The sequence below is a fragment of the Rattus norvegicus genome, chromosome 10, assembly GCF_021556685.1.
Source record: "Rattus norvegicus strain SHRSP/BbbUtx chromosome 10, alternate assembly SHRSP_T2T, whole genome shotgun sequence".
Lineage (NCBI taxonomy): Eukaryota > Metazoa > Chordata > Mammalia > Rodentia > Muridae > Rattus > Rattus norvegicus.
Genome location: NC_141543.1, coordinates 81,302,793 through 81,324,858, shown reverse-complemented (window position 1 = coordinate 81,324,858; position 22,066 = coordinate 81,302,793). Strand labels below are relative to the sequence as shown.

The 22,066-nt window shown below is 40.0% G+C and overlaps 1 protein-coding gene across 12 annotated transcripts in view; it reads left to right on the top strand.

The window, feature by feature from the left end:
* Window positions 1-22,066, top strand: part of Stxbp4 (syntaxin binding protein 4) — a 159,257-nt gene that overhangs the window by 44,638 nt on the left and 92,553 nt on the right. For 7 of the 12 annotated variants that reach the window (XM_087572136.1, XM_087572133.1, XM_087572134.1 and 4 more), the window contains 4 exon segments: window positions 2,052-2,146; window positions 6,917-7,013; window positions 9,844-9,935; window positions 21,404-21,493. In XM_087572136.1, the coding sequence (XP_087428262.1) occupies window positions 2,052-2,146; window positions 6,917-7,013; window positions 9,844-9,935; window positions 21,404-21,493 (374 nt within the window). 12 annotated transcript variants of the gene reach the window in all.

Genomic DNA, 22,066 nt, shown 5'->3' with positions numbered 1-22,066 from the left:
TCTCTCTTTTCTGATCATTGCTTTCTTCTACACACTTAAATTTGAATTGAGTCAGGCCCAGTTAGTGTTGGGCTGAAACCACAGGAAGGGTAGTTTGTGTTCACCTGGCGTTAGTGGTCCTTAACTGTAGGTCAGCCACCAACTTGAAAACATGTCTCAAGGTGAAACCTTGAAGTTGAAAAAGAGAGTGTTCTTACCTGTCTTTGTTCTTCCAGTCCATTTCATCTCATGGTGGTCTTTTCTACCACACTGCAAGTGTGATACAGATTTTCTCTTAATAGTAAAAATGGAGATTTAATATTTTTTACCCTCATGGACAACAATTAGATGTCATGATAACAAGATCTTGCTATTACCAGAATTGTAAACATCTGTCACACCAAGATCAAGCCTTCTTGAGGCTTAATTCCATTTGGACTTAAACGTCAGTGACAAGCATATATATATATATATATATATATATATATATATATATACACACTCTTAACACCTATAAGCTATATTAAAGGTTTTGCATAGAATGTTGAGGATGTGTTAAAGGTTTAAAGGAAGACTCTTTATTTTCATATGGGCTTCTTATGTTCTTAAGAAAGAGAATGCAAATCATTTTGTACTTAGAGACAGATGCTCTGAGAAATTAAAAAAAAATTAAAACACTGCATAAAGATGTGACATTTCAAAAAGTTTTTTCTCTTCATCTTGTTTCTATGTAGAACTGGTAAAATACCATTTAAGAGTGTATTTAGAATAGGTCCCCTATTGAAGGAATCAGAGAAAGAACTGGAAGAGCTTGAAGGGGCTCGAGACCCCAAAAGTACAACAATGCCAAGCAACCAGAGCTTCCAGGGACTAAGCCACTACCTAAAGACTATACATGGACTGACCCTGGACTCTGACCCCATAGGTAGCAATGAATATCCTAGTAAGAGCACCAGTGGAAGGGGAAGCCCTGGGTCCTGCTAAGACTGAACCCCCAGTGAACTAGTCTATGGGGGGAGGGCGGCAATGGTGGGAGGGTTGGGAGGGGAACACCCATAAAGAAGGGGAGGGGGGAGGGGGATGTTTGCCCGGAAACCGGGAAAGGGAATAACACTTGAAATGTATATAAGAAATACTCAAGTTAATAAAAAAAAAAAAAAAAGAAAAGAAATCAAAAAAAAAAAAAAAAAAAGAATACAAAATACGGGGGCTTATCGACGGGAAGGGGAATAACATTTGAAATGTAAGTAAAGAAATGTATCTAATAAAAATTTAAAAAAAAAGAATACAAAATAAAAAAAAAATAAAAAAATAAAAAAAAAGAGTGTATTTAGAATAGTGACAATTTAGATAGGAAGGATTGACATAAATTGTAGAAATTTGTCTTTAAAACTATGGCATATTAAATTGTTTCTCAAGGGCTGGCCTCTGGTGGCACCTAATTTCTCATTCCTGCGAACAGGAAAAAAAAGCATATCCACCACACAATTAAGTGCATTGAAGTTACACAGAGACACGAGTGCAGAGTGGATTTCCTTTAACTCTTAAAAGTCCATTTTTACTGCTACAAAATCAGTCTTGTAAAAATGGAACAGAATTTTTAGCTCAGAAAGTTACATGTCCACATTGTCCTTTTGTATACATAAGTGTTAGAAGTTGCACTTGCAGTTTTTCTAGAACACTTCCACAGTTCTCGTAACAGTACTGTCTTTTCCAGTCAACAAAATACCATGGTCTTTGACTGTCCAGTATGATTTGACTTGCTTGAGCAGAGAGGTTTGTACCTTACAGTTACCAGGGCATTGTGACGGGGCTCATAATGGCTGGTATCTATCTTGAGGTTAATGTCTCCATGAGACTTCATAATGCAAAATTGACTGTGCTGCATATTATATCCTTCAAAGCTCAAGTGAAGCTGATTTACAGGGTAAAATTCATAAAAACAAAGTAAGCCCTGCCAACTGTTTAACCAGAATTATTTTTGAACAGCAGGAGCCCAGAACACATTGTGTTAAATGAAAAGTTCTATTCCAATTAGATTTCCAGTTAACGTGCACCCTGTCGTCTCCTAGACATTGCTCCAGCCTGGACTGATGACGCTTCTGGACCACAAGGAAAGATTTCCCTAAATCCTTCTGCTCGCCTTAAGGCAGAGAAACTGGAAATGGTAAATCCCTTAAAATCGTTTTCTTCACGAGACAGCAGGAAAGACTGCCTTGTTCTTGGAGAGGAGGTCGGCAGGAAAGACTGCCTTGTTTTTGGAAAGGAGGTCGTTGTGGAACCATCGGCTGCTTGAAGTAGCTTATTTAATTAAGTGAGTGACAGTTTGGGTCTCAATTAGTACTTCACTAGTATAAAACAAATGAAATCTTCGGCTACTAAACTGACATGGAAATTAGTTTCTTTCTCTTTGGCTAGAGTGATGGCTCAGTGGTTAAAGTGTTTGCCATGTAAACATGAGAAGTTTAGTTCAGTCCTGCAGAACTGACATTTTAAAAAGACAGTCATGTGTGGAAGCACAGATAGGCAGGTCCCTGGATCTCAGTGGCCAGTTCGTTGTATTGGTAGGCTTTTATGGTGACTTGACACAAGCTGATGCTATCTTGGAGGAAGGAGTCAACTGGAAAAGAAAAAAAAAAAGCCTTCCTCTGTTGGGTTGTAGGCAAGTTTGTAAGGCATTTTCTTGATTAAAGTTTGAGGTGGGAGGGCCCTGCCTACAGTGCATAGTGCCAACCTCAGGTGATTGGTCCTGGGTTGTATGAGAAAGCAGGCTGAACAAGCCATGGGCCGCAAGTCAGTAAGCAGCACCCTCCATGGTCTCTATTTCAGTTCCTGCTTTCTGGTTTCTGTCTGGAATTCCTGCCCTGACTTCCCTCAGTGATAGAGTCTGACATGAGGGTTATAAACTGGAATAAAGTCTTTCTTCCTGAGTTGCTTTTGGTCATGGTGTTTATAATAGCAATAAAATCTGTAACTAAGACACCAACTTAGCCTATTTGGGCAAGCTAATGAGAGAGCCTGTCTCAAAACACAGGATGGAAGGTAAGGTTACTGAAGAGTAACAGATGATACTGTCCTCTGCTGTCCATCCAAAGATGCGTGCCTGTATATATGTACCCCAGCACACACACATACATGCAAAGAAATATATACGATATCTTTAAAACTGTCATCAAAATTATGACAAAGTTTACAAGCCTTCAAATACATGAGCAGTAAATATAATGAAGTAATACAATACTGTTCATTATTTCTAAAAAATGAAGGGTTACTGAATCAAAGAACAAAGTGATCATGAAATTTAGAGATTATGGCAGAACACCAAGGAACGAACAGATAACCCTGGGAAGAATAAAATGTTGAGAGCATCGTGTTCAGAAACAGAAGGTGCTCAAAACAGAAAAATTAAAAGTGAAAAGTGCTTTCCATTTGATAAAGTTACAAGGAGCTGAGAAGACTGTACGGCATCTGCAGATAGTGCCAGAAGTCAACCCTCCACCTCCATGAGATTTATAGACACTGACTCTCATGTTTACAGAACAGTATGGTGTTGCCTAGCTAGAGTAAACACATTAGGATTAGAATAAACACTGTAATTATTCCTATCTCTCTCTCTAGTTCCAAGTAGTGCTTTTCTCATCACCAATTTAAATCTTACTGTTGTCTAGATGATGATCAAATCTACCTACCTCTTTTCCCAGAATTTCCTATGATAGTTTGGACAGATACTGCCATATTTTACATATTTATAGCACTAAATGTTGTACTGCCTTATAACCTTTTTCTGTGTCCTGTTTGGGATGAGATTGAATATCTCTTCACCCATAGTACCTACCTGCTTAATCCCCATTTTTTGCCATATGGAAGAGAACATACATCTTTCTCATCTGTCACTAGTTATAAGGAAGAAGCACCCATAACAAATGACAGTTCAACAAGAGGAAACATTGAGTTTTACTTCTCAGAGAAGCCCTTAGTAAAGAAAACCCAAATAAGCAGAGAATCTGTGTGCATGGAGGATGCATTTAGAACAGGGAGTAGCCAATGGTCAGTGTTGTACAAGGATGACTTGGCAATGGGGGAATGATATGACCTAATAGTAGTAGAAGGGGGAACTTGAGAAGGCTGGTTCAGCTAACTGTTAGAACAATCGTAAAAAGCATACAAGAAATGAAAAACAGACAGCATGGTAAACTATGATGAATTGTATATCCAGATAACTTTGAAACACAACACTAAATAGAGTAAACCTTCATTTGTACAAAAATTTTCAGAAGAAAAGTTTCAGGAAAACCAGAATTGTAATAGTGATTTCAGTAGTGGTTCTCAGCGCCAGGAGTCTAATTTTCCTCCCAAAGATGCTTGGTGCTATCTACCATGCTGGTTGTCAGTAGTGAAGACCATATCCAGATTCCCATCCAGGACTCAAACTTAGATCCTAAAACTCTATATCCTAACATTTAAATATCGCTCTAACAACTGATGAGCCATTTTTTTTTTGCTAGCAAACATTACAAAATATGTCTCATTTTACTGAAACTAGAGGAATTCAAATAATATTTCATTTCTGATATTGCGGCAAAATGAAGATGTTCAAACAACAAAGTCTGTTAAGAGAGTAGAAAGCCAGGACGGTTTCCGTGTTGTGGCACATGTACATGAGTACACACAGTTGAAGAACAATTCAGCAGCAGTGAAGTTAATAATCTGCCCTGTGCTTCAGTTCGTCCATTTATGTGCATACTCAGTAGAAAAATTTACATGCATCTGTAAAGAAGATATGTGTAGTGCTTTATAGCAAAGAATGGGGAGTCAGTTATACATGTCCATCAGTCAGAGAGTGAATGATAATTATATATCTGCTCAATGAGATACCACCGAGTAAGGGAACCACATATGTAGGCAGCACTGAACAACTGTAAAATCACTAAGTTAAAATTAATTTGTAGTTATCCTTTAGATTGCACTATGTGTATAAAATTTTAAATGCATAAATTAAAGAGTACATCGTTTAGGATACATGTCCTTAGATACTAAGTGACATTAAAAGATAAACAATAAGAATATAATGACCTTAGGATGGCATTTTCTGTGAAGAATAGAAGAAGCTTTCAACTCAACCTGGTCTCATTTTTTAAAATATCTGTAGATTTTAAATAAATATCATTGGATATTTAAGATTGCCAGGTACTTAGGTATTCTTTGTATTCTTTTTTTAAAAAATTTTGTAACTTTTTCAAGATGAAAGGAATACACATACACCAAAGCTACAAATCTCTCTTGAATGTTATGTAAACAATACTTATGGCTTTGATAGGGTGGCAGGAGGATTAGACCAACTTTAAACACACTTAAAACATCCCGAATACTCTGTTTCCTTCCACTGTGCGTAGTCAGTTGTGTGCCCATATGACAACAAATGCTTTTGGTAATAGTGTGTCCTCTATACTCTTGCACATGTAAAAATTGTAGTTACTATAATTATTTACACATTATTCTCACCATGTACTTTTTAAGGCTAGAGATGATATATGTTTGTTGATAACACTGCACAGAGTTATGTGCTTGATCAGTAGTAATCACCAAATATTTATTTGGTTTAAAAAGTACTATTTGAACACATTCTAAATGGAGAAGATGTCAAGAATACCTTTAATAAATTTTGTTTAAGTTTACTATGACTGAAACCATGTTATCTGTGGAATTTACTAATAGGCCTCTCAATCAGTTCTTGTGCCTTAACAGTACTTTGGAGCATATGTAACTAGAGACGCCCAAACAGCTGTGGTTTCTGTTGGAAACTTGGTATTCTTACCATTAACCTGGAAATGGGATGACATTAAAATGTAAATAAAAAGGCAATTAAATTTTTTTTAAAAAAATCTGTAAAAAAAAAAAAAAAAAGAAGCCCCGAAGAAATAATCAGGAGAAGCACAGAGGCTCCAAGTGTCAGAGAACTGCACACCAGCCTTTCATAGACTGCCTATTCCACAATCAAGTCCTTTGTAGACTGTATTCCACCATCGTAATTGAGGTTCCTTGTAGACTATCCCGCCAACGTTGTGAAGTTCCGTGTGAGTCATGGTGGCTGGTCATGTCTTCTCTTTCCTTTCTCCCCTTTTATTAAAGCAATGGGAAGAAGGGCTTGTTCTGAGAGGAGTCTTCCTCACTGTTCTCCAGCACTTCCTCGGAGGCTAGCACTAAGCCCCAGGGCCTCAGCAAGGGGTAAAATGTGCTGCAAATGTCTTTTGGATGAAAATTGTGAGTGTTCTATCTAAGGCTAAAGAACATGGGAAGGACAGTGGAGTGCAAGTGGGAGCATCTCCATTTCTGTTTTAAAGACAGAAGTTACTTTGTCCAAAAAAAAAAAAAAACAAAACAAAAAAACAAAAACAAAAACAAAAACAGATCCTGACAGAGAAAGGAGTGTTAGGGAAAACTTTTCAATATTTTCTGATTGTATAAATGTAGCCCTAAACCAGCCAAAATTAAGAATATTTTCCATTTAACCCAATTCTATCAACTTCACTTTTACTCTCAAGGTAACAACCAAGTGCTTTTCATGTTTCTTTTTTATTATTTCTTCAGTGTTATCTATAAATTTGACTTCAGTAAATTTTTTCTGTTAATTTTTTTTCTGCAAAATCACATAGGATAGAAATAAATTTATTCCTGGTCCTACAGCCATGATTATAAATCTGGTATCAGCCAAGGTATTTGCCTTGGTAAGGGTGAGGGTTGGGGGCAAGTGGAAGACTCAAGAAGATAATCTTTTATAGTTAGTTAATCTACAGTCCGCTGACGTTCCTCAGAATCTAATTCTGGTCACGGTTATCCTTGTTGGTTTGCTTTCCACTGCACTGTAAAACATAGTTGTAGTGAAAAGTTTTTCCCCAAAGGTTTGAAAACTGTTTCACCTAAGTCCATTTCCTTCCAGGCTCTCAATTACCTCGGTATACAGCCAACAAAGGAACAGCATGAAGCCCTGAGACAGCAAGTCCAGGCCGACTCAGAGGGGACTGTGTCTTTTGGGGGTAATGTCTTAAGTACATCATGTTTTATTATCACAGGCAGTTGGTTGATGTTATAACAACCTATTTTTATTGAGAACGTGTGTTCTGTAAGAGGGAAATGAAAACTTACACTGTGCCACTTCATATTCCTTAATTGGTACTTTAAAAATGGCCATTGTTATTAACCTGGCTGGGCCAGCAGAAGGGAGACCTATATCAGATCCCATCAGCCCCAGGTATGGTTAGTAGATCCCACTCTTTTGGCATCTCTCTGCATGTTTTATTTTGTATTATATATACATTGCTTTGATAATGACAAAAGATGGTACAAAATATAGAAATTTTAATTTCACTACTATGGAGATTGCATCTACTTCTTTTTAGCTAGAGAAACAGGAAATTTTTGTTATACTGCATAATTATTTATTCTTAGAGATGGCATAATACACCAAGGTTTCTGCTCTTGGCATATTAATGGTTTCTCAGTAGCTGTTATTACAAATCTATATTTATTACAGCTTTTATAAATGTGCATTTATACTTTGAAATGTAGCAATTTCTTCTCTTTTGAATAGGATAAATCCCACCCCATCCCTGACACACATGGTTTGGAATTTCCATTATCCGTCACTATTTTCCAAAAACTGTCTCATGTCTGTCTATTCTACTACACAGAAATGTTTGAATATAATATTTACTCTTTTGCCCTCATAGCATTTGTCCTGTAGTGCACCTAATAAATGCTACATTGCATCATTTTTAAACATCTCTATTGAAATAAAGAAATTAACTTTATATTTTTTTAAATGAGGAAAAACAGATATTTGGGATCCCATTGCCTCTTGAAAATCACCCCCTAAATAATAGTAGCAGGAAACAGATATACACACCAGCAGCACCACCACCACACCACACACACACACACACACACACACACACACACACAATTTACAAGGACAGAAGACAGGCACAGAAGAGCATGAATACACCAGTGGCGAGGCAGGCGAGGCCAGGCATCTGAAGATGGAGGGCGCACATGGAGGGCAAGCTGGTGTGACGTACCAGGTGTGACTCTAGGCTGGTTTAGGCTGCACACTGAAATCAGAGTTCTTAGAAGTGTGTGATACGGTATTTATCCATGCTGTTTTCTTCCTTTCTCAGAGTAGCATCTATTATTCCAGGGGGAACTTAAACTTCCAGGGGGAAAAAGTATATTACATTGAGAAATTAAACCAGAGATACTGTGGAATTAAACTTACTAGAAGCAAGGGAACTTGGGGAAGTCTGTGGTGAGTCATTGCTCAAAACAGGTACCCAGATGCTCGGTGACATTTGCATCCATGTTTAGAATTGTACCAGGGGAATTAGGTGTGTCTCTGGAGAACCTACACAAAAATATGTCAGCAGGCCACCAGATTGTTTTTCTACAGTCAAATATTCCTGCCAATTGACAAAGCAAGTTGTGCATATAAAATTTCCAACCAACGTTTTAGTGCCTTATTAATTGTTAAATATAAACTCAAAATCAAGGGTTTCTGGACATTTGACAAGATCACATAAAATATGGAGCCCAAAAGCATCAGGCAGAGAAGACGTAATGATAGAGCAGAAGATAACTTTAGATAAACTATTTAATACTCTTAGAAAGACAGAAAGGATAAGGTGTTCAGGAAATGAGAGCAGGAATGTGTAAAATCAAAGCAGAGAGCGTGTGTAAGCAGAGAGCGTGTGTAACCAGAGAGCGTGTGTAAGCAGAGAGCATGTGTAAGCAGAGAGCGTGTGTGTAAGCAGAGAGCGCGTGTAAGCAGAGAGCGTGTGTAAGCAGAGAGCGTGTGTAAGCAGAGAGCGTGTGTGTAAGCAGAGAGCGTGTGTAAGCAGAGAGCGTGTGTGTAAGCAGAGAGCGTGTGTAAGCAGAGAGCGTGTGTAAGCAGAGAGCGTGTGTAAGCAGAGAGCTTGTGTAAGCAGAGAGCGTGTGTGTAAGCAGAGAGCGCGTGTAAGCAGAGAGCGTGTGTAACCAGAGAGCGTGTGTAAGCAGAGAGCGCGTGTGTAAGCAGAGAGCGTGTGTAAGCAGAGAGCATGTGTGTAAGCAGAGAGCGTGTGTGTAAGCAGAGAGCGTGTGTAAGCAGAGAGCGTGTGTGTAAGCAGAGAGCGTGTGTAAGCAGAGAGCGTGTGTAAGCAGAGAGCTTGTGTAAGCAGAGAGCTTGTGTAAGCAGAGAGCGTGTGTAAGCAGAGAGCTTGTGTAAGCAGAGAGCGTGTGTAAGGATCCTTTGAGATTACAATGTAACAGCCGCAATTCCAGCTTACTGAGTAGACACAGATGAAGAGGCCACTGCTGTCTGGAAGTTCCGACTGTTCTGATACTTAACTTGCTAAGTGGCCTGGTAAGTTTAAGAAAGCCAGCCAGCTCTGGTCTGCATTGCGCATCTGTAGAACAGGAAGGCTGGCCTCAGGATGTTGAGGAATGTGTGAGGATGACCACTAAGCACATACAGCTGTTGCATGAACATTGTTGCTATCAACCTTTAGATTCCTTCAGCATGAAGAGCCAGGTCATAACGTCTTTATTTTTTCAGAAATATTGTATGTGTAATGTGAGAATTAAGATTAGATGTCTGTGATACATTTGCTTTTTTACATCTTAACTGAATTCTGTGACAGAGCTAACTAAAGTGAGATTAAATGGCTTCTGTATAGTTTATACCAGGTTTTCCTCGCACTTCAGTCAATACTGTTTTGGGATAATTTGTGCAACGTAAACTGAAGCTCATAAGTTCCACTTCTCAGAGAAGAAAGTGATAGTTGTTTAGGTGAATTTAAATTCTATGGTCTTACCAAAATGTGTTAATTTTAGATTTCGTCCAGGTTGCCAGAAATTTGTTCTGCTTGCAGTTGGATGAAGTAAATGTTGGTGACCATGAACTCCCCAGCGTCTTGGACTCACAGGTAGAGTATACTCTACAGCTGCTTTGATTGAGTGTAGGGTACAAGTCTTAAGTGTGGTGGGTCATATGCGATGCCCGTTCTCCAGTTCCCATTGGCTTTTATTAACTTATTTTAAATTATTTAGCTATTACTTATGTGGATGTGTGTGCTTGTAAGTGTGGATGAACATGCGAATTCAGATATGTGTGCACATATGTGTCCGTATGCATGCGGGCCAGAGGTCAGCTTTGGTTGTCATTCCTCAGAAGCTGACCACTGGTTGTTCAGACAATTTCTCTCATTGATTGCTCTTGAACTCTAGTAGGTTATGCTAGTTAGCCAACTAGCCCCAAAGCTCTCCCTGTCTCTCTCTGCCCCATGACACCATCCTGACTGATAGAATACCTGGGTTCTAGGGATTGAAGCCCAGTCCTTAGGTTTATGCGTCAAGTAGTTTACACACTTAGCCACTTCCCTCCCCTTCCCTACAGTGGGACTGTTTTTTTGTTAGCATAGTATACACATAAGAGTTAGGGATACAACTTAATAGGCAAATAACATGCTACACAAGCATTGAGACCTGAGCGTGGGTCTCAAGTACTCACATAAGAAGCAGAACTTAGGGGTTGAGGATTTAGCTCAGTGGTAGAGTGCTTGCCTAGAAAGCCCAAGGCCCTGGGTTTAGTCCCCACCTCTGGAAAAAAAAAAAAAGAGAAAAAAGAAAAAAAAAAGAAGCAGAACTTAAACACCCCCAATCATATCCCTCAGTGGACATACAGGATCTCTGGTACCTTGGTGGCCAATTGATCGACCTCGGTGAATTCAGTGAGAGACCTGATCGCAAAAATAAGCCTCATACTTTATCATTCGGAAGCAGTAGGTCTTTGAACTGCTCTGTGCTCCCACTGGGTGCACACACGTCTACTGCACATGCAATCTTTATATTTTAATCTGCCCTCATTAGCTCAATGGCTGCGCCACTCCTGAATCTACACATGGCTAACACATGGCCCCTGAGGCTGCTTCCCAGACCCTTACATGGCTGGATGTTTTTTCTCCTCAGCTCTTAAGTCTGATCTCTGTTTCCCCATCATGGTGATTCTGCCCTTCCTCTTCCATTCCTCCCCTGTCCAGCCATTGGTCACTGGCAACTCTTTATTTCACCAATCAAAGCCACTTGGGGGCAGGGACCTTCAGAGTCTTACAGACAGACATGCAGTTCCCATATAATTGATTTTGTATTAATACAAATAACATTAGAACCAATCACCAATATCTCACTTTTTTCCAATAAAAAAGTCTCTTTTCTCTTAGACATAAATCGAGCAAACTGTACAATTATGGAAATTGTAAAGAATAATATACAGTTACATCCAATCCAGCATATTTGTCAATTTAGACAAAGTACTGTACCATCTATCCTGATGTAAAGACTCTACAACTCTAATCTGAATTATGTTCTGATTTTAAGTTGTATTATCATCTGAAAACTATCTTTTCAAATCTGTATCATCTTCCTCAATGTTAACTTAAGTTTGATTATGAGACTATAACTAGTCTTCTGCCCCATCAGAGCTAAGCAAGTGACTATCCCACATTATGTGACCTTTCTTGGACCGTACTTTTAGATGTATTAGGGCAATTTTTCCAGTGGCTACCTTGCCATAACTGGAGCAACTCCATATGAAGGTTATGATGTTGGATTTCTTCTTTGAACTGTGAATGGGGTACTGTCAGAGGCAGACATGTCTCTAGTCAAATGATCTTTAATAACGAATTAATATTAAATGTCATATTCTGTGGTTTCTGATGTTTTTGAAGTATATATATATGTATATGTATATGGAGAGAGAGAATGTGAATTGTTAAATCTTGACTACTCTAGCCATTTCTATTTAAATAATATTGAAAAGACTTTATCATAGATCAGAATCTAATATAACCATGAGTTTACTGTCTGACCTTTAGGTTGTGTTACTTAATCATCCTTAACCATTTGTAATAGCAGCTATAGAAGGACTGGGTCAAGGCCTTAGATTCTTTTTTTTTTTTTTTTTTTTTTTTTTTATTAACTTGAGTATTTCTTATATACATTTCGAGTGTTATTCCCTTTCCCGGTTTCCAGGCAAACATCCCCCTCCCCCCTCCCCTTCCTTATGGGTGTTCCCCTCCCAACCCTCCCCCCATTGCCGCCCTCCCCCCATAGACTAGTTCACTGGGGGTTCAGTCTTAGCAGGACCCAGGGCTTCCCCTTCCACTGGTGCTCTTATTAGGATATTCATTGCTACCTATGGGGTCAGAGTCCAGGGTCAGTCCATGTATAGTCTTTAGGTAGTGGCTTAGTCCCTGGAAGCTCTGGTTGCTTGGCATTGTTGTACTTTTGGGGTCTCGAGCCCCTTCAAGCTCTTCCAGTTCTTTCTCTGATTCCTTCAATAGGGGACCTATTCTCAGTTCAGTGGTTTGCTGCTGGCATTCGCCTCTGTATTTGCTGTATTCTGGCTGTGTCTCTCAGGAGCGATCTACATCCGGCTCCTGTCGGTCTGCACTTCTTTGCTTCATCCATTTTGTCTAATTGGGTGGCTGTAAGGGCCTTAGATTCTTAAAATGACTTGTATTGGCACGATGCCTATCTAAGAGTAACAATATTAACTTCAAATTTTGTATCACTATACAAAGATTTATGCCAATGAAAACCTTAAATCCATATCAATGTATAAATTCTGTATCAATGTAAGAAATTATAACTTCAATTTTGTATCAGTTATAAAGAATTCTATCAATGTAAGATTATGGGTATACAATGTTTTGATTAATAATAAATTTAGTAGTCCATCCCATCTATTTCCTCCCTGTTCAAAATTATGACCATTTCCAAATTATCCCTTAAAATGACAACCTATCTATAATTTACAAAATAACCACAGACACCCACACCCAAGGGATCAGGATGACGACTCTTTACTTCTTCCCTTTGAAAAGAGGCAACAAAAATTCTTTGAAGGGGTAGGGAATTAGAAATATTGGTTCGACTTAAGAAGGCTAGTTTTAGCATCTGTTATCCATCTCCGTATTTGACTAAAGTTCTGAGATCCATCTGAAAGGCTGGGTGAACCAAGTCCATCTGCAATCCTACAGCCACTCTAGAGGCAAGTCTCTGGACAGCATCCGGAGGCAGGGGCTGGAACAGCAGGCCATTCCAGCTTCCACGAGGAAGAATTTTGCCAGAGCTACAAATTCCATAATATGAACCTTACAGCCAAAATGTTTGCACTATTAAGATATTCGTACAGATTGTACAAGGTGTACAGATCGGTTAAGGATGAATTTTCTTCCTTATGTGAGCAGGTGAAAGACAACTATCTTTTTATGAGTTAATTTGATCAATAACCAATCGTAATACATCTTCATTCATGCCGTGTGAAGGATGGCACAATGAATCCTAAGGACTCAACAACCAACAAGATTTATTGTCTAATTGTCTAATTGTAGTTTTGGCTAGAGACAGTTTTATGTTTAAGCCAGGGTATAGGGCTGTTCCCATGTTGAGGAATCACCAGATCAAGTCACCTGTCCAATTTGAGTTTCTCAAATTTTTCTTTTTTGTAGCCGTGATCTTCAGGGGGTCTTCCTCTGTCATTTCTGATTTTTATCACTCTAGAAGAGGTCCAAAGCTTCTTCCTTCCTGTTAACACAAATACAGAACCTCTCTCCCAAAATAGCATACCTTTGGTCCAGTAACCCAAAATCATTAAAGGTATAGATTGATTTGACTTAGCTTGACCTCTTTCCCATCGGATGTTTCATATTAGAACTGCTAAACTCATAACTACATGCATTTTGATAATTAAAACAATTCAAAGTAGTTAAAGCAACATAAATATTATTATGTATCTGAGATAAGGTTTCCTTATCCCCTGCTCATGACCTACATGAGATCAAGGCCTAAGTTATTTGTTCATCTATGTATACCTAAATTCTCCCTTCTAGGAGATTAGTATCTCTGTGGGTATGTATGTCGCCTTTCTCTTTATATAACTTAAATTAACATAAGTTTTATTATCTGTCTGAGATTAGGTCTTTCCCCTCTCCTCTGCTCCTGACCTTCAATTTGATCAAAAGTCTCTATTCACTCATCTCTGTATTTAACTTCAATTAAATCCCCTTCTATTTACTGTAATTTGTCATATCAGACTAAGCAATCCCAGAATTCCCTTGTAGACTACATTCAAAGAATCTGAGTATTTGCCCCAGCATAGACCTTTTTAAATTTATTTTTCTTTTAATCTTGTTTTTAATCTCTGTATATTTGTTTCCTACACTTGAGATCAATGCCTAGATTTCTTTATTTAAAAACTCTTAAACAATTACCATTATACTCCTTTCTATCCTTAAAAACAATTAAATCAAATTATATTCCTCTCTATTTATCTGGTTATATGGCTAGATGTTTTCTCTCCTGCAGCTCTTAAGTCTGATCTCTCTGTTTCCCCATCATGGTGATTCTCCCTTCCTCCTCCCCTTGTCCCTTGCCCAAGAAACCTAAAAGTCCTGCCTCTGACTCCATGGCCAGCCATTGGCTGCCATCAACTCTTTATTTCACCAACCAAAGCCAACTGGGGTCATGAACCTTCAGCATCTTACAGGCAACCATACTGGCTCCCATGTAATTAATTTTGTACTAATGCAAATAATATTAAAACCAACCTCAACATCTTACTAAGACACAAAACCCGGCAAAGCCCAAGTGCGGCTGCCTTGACTTTCTGAGTAGGGGTCGTCACTAGGTTTGTGGATGTGTTCTTTGTCCCAGTCGCTCTTCCGTTCATTCGTTTCTCCCTGCTAGTCCCTTATTTTTAAGCTACTTAGCACTGTGTTCATTGTTACTAATAAGCTAAGAGTGTTATTAGCTTCTTACTTTTAATCTGAAAAATGATATTTTACATGATTTCGTCGTGTACTTACTCTATTGTATTAAATTTATAGAATGGTTGGTTATGATCTAAATATGACAACCTTCCCTTATCATGGTTCTTGTTTTGAGAAAAGTACATGTTCCATGTGCATCTTAAATTTTCTATCAGTTTAATTACCAAATATGTTATACTTACTGATGTTATTAGAATTTTTATTTCTTATCACTGGTTTTAGTTTTATATGTTATAAGAATATAGTTAGGTATGTATAACTATATAAATATTGAATGTCTGCCTCTCTAGACTACTTTCTTTAGTTTTCCTCCTCACCCCAATGGTTTATTATCATAGTATTTTTTGTTTCCAATTATTATGCTTATATATAACATTTTACAGTACATCTGATAGAATCCAAACACAATAGTTTTTAGTGCCTATAATTGTTATTTTAAACTTACAGTCAATACTTTACACTCAGAACATTTTCACTTTATTTGTTCTTCCATTCTCTGTAAACCTATAATGATATCCTCGTATAACTTTATATTTAGAAATCTTATGTCTAATCTTGCTCCCAGTTCTCTAGTCACAGATGAAAGGCCAGAATTAGAGAGGTTCACTGAATGGTAGACCTCTGAGGCAGGCCTATAGGCAGGGGGCATCACAAAGAAGAAGCCCTAATGAGAATAAGCATATTTTGAAAAGCCAGAAAGCAGTGACCTTCACTGGGCTTCACTTCCTGCAGACGCTTCACCTCATCACTGCACACTGAGGACCAAGTCTCCAAAACACGAATCCCTTAATATCAGAGCACATCCACACCACAGCCCCATTGCTTTAAAAACACAGTCTTTCCGATAGGAGGCTTCGATTGGTATCAGTTACATGTTTCCAGCAATGCAGAGTCTGAGTGATTGATTAATTTATTGGTAAAAATAACCTGATCCTCTCATTTAAAGATTACTAATGTCATTTTTTTAACATTTCAAAACCACTTTTAAAAATAGTGTGTGTGTGTGTGTGTGTGTGTGCGCGTGTCTGCGTGCGTGTGTGCGTGCGTGCGTGCGTGCGTGTGTATACTGGTTATTTTACTCATCGAAGTCACTTAAAAACCTAGCTTTTCAGTTCTTCTCAGTACATTCCTGGCTTTCTCACAATGAAGGCACAGATTTATTAGGTAGGAACCCTGTGGAATTTAGCAACAACGGAACTGTAGAACCCCCTTTCCGTCTGCCGATGTGGGTCTTACACACTTAACTAACGTAACATGCCAGACAGATCCGTCTCGTGCTGCTAAGCAGTTCTCAAGGTTGCTGTGTCCATTTCTCAAGCAAAGGCAGTGTGAGTGTTTGATGTGGCAGGAAGTAGCGACCTGTATGAGCACGCGGAGCTTTTTGAGCGGCTGCGAAGCAGTGCGCATGCTCTGAATGAGTAATGCATTTCCTTCTCGCCAGCAGGATTCTAGGGCAGAGAAGAAAGTGTTGTCAATCTACAGTCGTTTTAGAGCAAAGGCACCAGGCTGATGGCAGTTGTGCAAGACACTCTGTGTGCCAGTGATTTCCTCTCGAGGCTGTAGATCAGGATGTTGTGCAATAGTCATTATTAATTTATGAAATTCTGTTTGCCGCCTTCTGCTTACCATCACACAGAAGATGGTATTGTCAAGTGTGAGCGTTCATATTTCTCCAACTGAACCCATAAGAATCCATTTATCTAGCACAGTCCCGTGTGCAGTGAAAGAAGTCTCTGAAGGCACACATTGAATTCTCATTGAATATCATTGAATTCTATTTCATTAAAAACTCCATCTTGCAATTTATGCATGAAAAACTCCCCAATTTTAAAAGCATTATCTCAGTCACTGCTTATTAACCACCTCACCACAAGCAGATGAAGACTACGTCGTTGTTCCACTGTGTAAGTCCCAGTCATTGCATATTCAAAGCATCGGAGTATCTACTCTGAAACAGTGTGTGGCGATGATGTTGACGATCCGTGAAGGAGGGGAAATTCCACTATGGCTACCCTCAGCTGCCTTGGTTTCACAGTAATAGGGTCATGTTTATAATTATTTTGCATGGGATGCCTGTGTTCTTACTCATATGTTCTCCTTTCATGGCTGATAAAGACAGTTGATGCCTTCCCTTTTTGTGCAGAAAGCAAGGAGACGAGTTCTAGTCAACTATAGCACATTAGCACGCACATATAAAGGGCTCCACTGATGCTTTGTCCATACTCAGGGTATCGGAGTCTACTTTTGATTTAAATAGAGCAATAATCTGGTCATGGACAGGAGGTATGACTAAGTAAGTAGTCCTGGTCACCCACCCATTGGTGCCTGAGCTCTGCCAGTACAAGTGGCCCTTGGAAGTCGTGGACACAGGAGACTGGTAGCTATAAGATGATCTGCTCCAGAGAACTGGCTCTGTATTATACAGAGTTGTGTTCATTCTAGGTGGTTTGCCGGGTAGGTTTGTTGTTGCCAGGGAGTACATATAGTCACTTGTGTCCAGTCCCATTGTCCCTGGACTGTAAGACATTTTATAAGGAAAGGTGAAGGACAGTGACTTGTGTATGCCCTCAGCCTTGAAGGCAGGTACAGTGGAGTTTAGGTAGGCAAAGTCAAAGGAATCTGAGCCAAAGTGAACGTGAGGTGTAATGGAATCTAGGGCTGCACGTCTAAGTAAAAAAGTGAGAATATTACGAGGGGATATAAAGTCCCATTCTCAGGGTCTTAGTCTCATATAAAAGAATTTCAAAACAGAATCAGAAACTCAGGTCAAGGAGATGGATAATAGAAAGCAAGCAAGGCCCACCCAAAAAGCAATGAACTGCTGCTAGACTTCTCCTCCTAACGGAGTCAGAGGTCACTGGATCGGGGTGTGGAGGAGCCTTAGGACACAGTGAAAATGGCCTGAGTATCAGAGCAAGCTGACTTAGGATTCTGACCGGCGTCCAGGGACGAGAGATGGAAAGGCAGCGAGAGAAAAAGTTAGGCCTTCTGCATCAGAACGCAGAAGGTGAGCAGGCATGGCAGGGAGGCTCAGCAAGCTGCTGGTTGAGAGGAGCCTACAGGGTATGGGAGCCCACTTCTCACTAAGATGCTCTTCCTCCCATTCCTGTCTCCCTCCAACTGTGCTTTTCTGCCATCAGTGTACCCTTCTCGAAGTTTAAACCGAGTTGTTTCTGTTTGCTCTTTCCCACATCACCGTAGGTCTAGTGGCCTTGGCTGGGCTACAGCTTTTGCTGTCCTCACAATGGGTGTTATCACCCTGTAAAGAGGGTTACTGACCATAAGCCATGCAATTTGCATCAGAAATTTCTTACTAGGTTGGTATTTGTATGTTTCAAAGTGGGTGTCCAAAGTGGGGTATACTTGCTCTCTATATCAGGAAAGACGCTACTACCCATGGATCGTACCGTTTTACCAGAGAGCTGGCAGAGGTACGCATGTTGCAAATAGTGTTTGAAAGGGTGATGGCCACACGTGGCCCTTTTCCATCCTTCTCTCCTTACCTGTCATTCTCTACTGTCCCTCCTGAGGAATGAGGACCTTCATAGTCATAGAAGGGAATGGGGGATGCCCAGTTCTTCATCTGCTGAACAGCACTTCAGATCCTTTCTACTCCTTGAGAGAGGAGTGGTCCGTGAGAGCAGTGCAGTAAAGGCCTCACGTTTTCTATCCACAGGTCCCGCTGGGCCTCTGATTTGGTTCATCTGGCACTGACCAGATTCTCCAACGCATCATCACTCCAAAGTTGGGTTTGGGGATTCTGGTGGAGACGTTAGCAACACAAGTACCATCAGATAAATTAACTACAAAGGGGGAAATGTCGGATTGTGGGTCCACAAATTGACTTGTGCGTCTGAAGTTTGTCTGTTCTGCCTGAGGTCTCCTTCAACTCTTCTCATGTGGACCACTAAACATTCATAGCAATAGGAGATGGGATCCCTTGTGCAGGGCCTGTGTTATAAATAAAAGCATTTAAAGATGAATTCGGAAGACAGCTTGAGAATAGTTTTATTGGAGTTGAGAGAAAAAGCCATAGATCGGACCAGTGGAGGTTTTGGAATCTATGGAAGGGAAGTGGATAAGAGAATGAGAGTTAATGCTTTCTGAGTTGGAAAAGCAGAGAGGCTCTGAGTGGAGTCTGGCTGTTGTGTTGGGGAAGGCGTCTGTGTGAGTGACTGTTGCTAGGGCGGGGACAAGAAGGACTAGGATGTAGGCTTCTGTCTGGGAAGGGGAAGGGACAAGAGTAGAGAAACTTGCAGTGAAGCCCTGCTGCCAGCTCTGTCCCAGTTTCCTGTTTCATAATCCATTGTTTTATTTTATTAGTTTTATTTTATTATCCATTGTTTTATTTTATAGTTTTATTTTATTTCGAGAATTTTTGAAATGTTCTTATATAGATGCTCTGATATATGACTCCTGGCTGGTGTCAAGTTTAGTATGTAGCCTAAGCTTGCCTTGAGTTCCTGTTCCTACTGGTTTACTGTCAAGTGCTGGGATTGCAGGCATACTCTACCACATCCAGCTTCATGATATTGTTAATGTCTTTACTTACTTATCATAATGTATGTGTGTGCCATATATACATATGTATACACACACACACACACACACACACACACACACACGGCAAGATACAGTAATAAGTCTCCAGCTTGCTGGAGATCTGTTCATGTATGTCAGGTGAAGCCTCTAACATGGTTTGCAGTAAACTCCCATTTCCACCTGGACAAGAGCTGCTGTTTGGCCTTAGAGAAGTGGAGTCCTTCGTTCTTGCTTTTCTTAACTAGGCTCGTAACTAGAGTGTGTGCACTGTGATTGGCTCTTCCAGTCGTCTCTGACTCAGATGTCTGGGCTGTCACTTTTTAAGGTGGAATTGCTGAGTCAGTATATGTCATTGCTGCTTTTGTTTATTTAACAATGAACTCTTGGATTGAGGAGAATGTGGCATTTAGAACCCAAAATATAAGTGTCTTGCTGTGATTCTAATCATCATTTTTATATTAAAAACTTCACACAGTGCTACACCTACTGCCTTCACAAGGTCATACACAGAAGAGGCAAGGTTGGTGCTTCATCCACACCCAGCACAAGAGCAGACTGCCATTCGTTAGGCTGTGATGCTCTGTCAGTCTAATCGAGTACCATGAATGAATCATCTTCAAACAGCATGCTGGACATTGAGCGTGCTGTCAGTCCCCAAGTACATTTTTCACAATTCAGGCCCTCGTTAGTCTGGTATATTGAGGCCACTATTTTAACAGGTGGCGAAAAGCTGAAGAAAACTGTCAGAGTGATGTGTATGTGACGAGACTAAATGTTTTGCTTAGACTGGGTCAACATATGAATGGTAATTCCTGCTGTGTCTAAACTTTAACTTCTGAAGACCCATCTGTAAGATACAGATACAAATGGATGATGACAATGTTGATGGCACTGTGTTAGCTGTGATGGCACATGCTATAAGATAGATAGAAGTTGTCATGTATAGTTTGCTATAGAGCCACATACACAAACAATTACAACCTGAAAAGTACACTATATAGTAAGGGCGGAATAGTAGCATAGCATATTCAATCCAAGGAAAGTAGCACTCATTAGAGGTCTATAACAAAGTTAGCGTTTGATTGCATGCTCAGAAGAACAGTTGAATTTAGTCTTCAGAAAGGTGACCGGGGACTTTAGAATGGAGTTGAGTGTCCTGCTGTACCCGTACTCAGCACTCAGGACGTTGCAGCAAGTTCATGACCAACCTGGGCGGCATAGTGAAACTCTGTCTGACCCTCCACTGTCACCAAGAAAGATATTGGAGTGAAACAGAAAAGAAAAAGGTAAAAAGTGATTGTAAGCTGAAGGCAGTCTTCAAAAAAATAGATAATTATATGCAAACTTTGGGGACTGATTTCATTCCTCTTCTAGTTAAGATGTAGGGAGAAAAAGCCATTAGATATGATGCGAAATTCCAGAAGGCACATGAGGTCATACGAAGAAAAGGCAAGGCGACACCCACATGCACACCCAGGAAGACTCCTGTCTTGGCGCAGACTGCTGTCCATGATACTAGGAAGCTGTATCAGTCTCATCAAGTGTGAATGGCTTAGCTCTCCACGGGAGAACATTTCAAGCCAGCTGAGGGCTGGAGACTGCAGTAGTGGGGAGCTCTGACTGTTCCTGCAGAGGACCTGGGTTCAGGTCTCAGCACCTCCATGGGCACCCGCACCTCCAGCACCAGCGGATCCATTGCCTTCTTCTGGCCTCCATAGGCACTGCATACCTGCTACATACACATCTACACATCAAACAGGCACACACATGTACACATAAAATTAAAATACGCATGTATAAAATAAAAATGTCAAGTGTATATCTTTTAATACTATAAATTCTAAGTAAAGCATTATAAGGTCAACCTTCTGAGAGAAATGGCCCCATAATTAGTTTCCTTTTACCCAGCCAAAGTAAAACCTGAATTTTGACGTGGAGCAAAGTTTGGGAGTGATGACAAAGGACTTTCTGTTCTCAGCATTCGCATCTGATGCATAACCTCTGTGTCTTAATGTTGACAGCTTCTCCCCTGTGGTTCTCTAGAAGCAGATGAAGTGGGAAGACTGAGACAAGAAAGAAATGCTGCTCTGGAAGAACGGGATGCGCTTAAGGTAACTGTCCCCTTGGCGCCCTACGCTTGCTTTTAGAAAGACACGATTCCAGATTGGACTCTGCAGCAGAGCGCTCATTCTGTTTTGAATGGAGGCATAGTAATATCATATCAGACCAGGACATCTGTGTGGTTGTCTTAGAGTTATCCTCGAGGTCACCGCTCACTTATTTTCACTCCATGGCATGGGCATAAGAGCCAGTGTGTACAGTGAGTGGGCTTCCCTCTCCTGTCTGACCTTGCTGCTCCGACGCCTTTCTCTCGTGTTGGTGGCAACAGCAGGTGTAGCTGAGGATCCAAGCAAGCCGCGACAAATGTGATTCCTCTGGTGTTCACAGAACATACGTTTTCTTCCCGGTACAGGGTCGTGTCTGAGGGACATAGTGTTTTGCTAATGTAATTTGAAAACTGAAGGCCTTGTGCTTTCAGGGGCGAACAAATCACATATGCTCCAAATACACGATAACATTTTGATGCTTTCTCTATAGTGGCATTCTGTTCTTAATGGAATATTAAGTTTAAGTTAAATCCTGACTTTTACAGGAAGCTATTATATGTTCCAAGGAAAGTACAT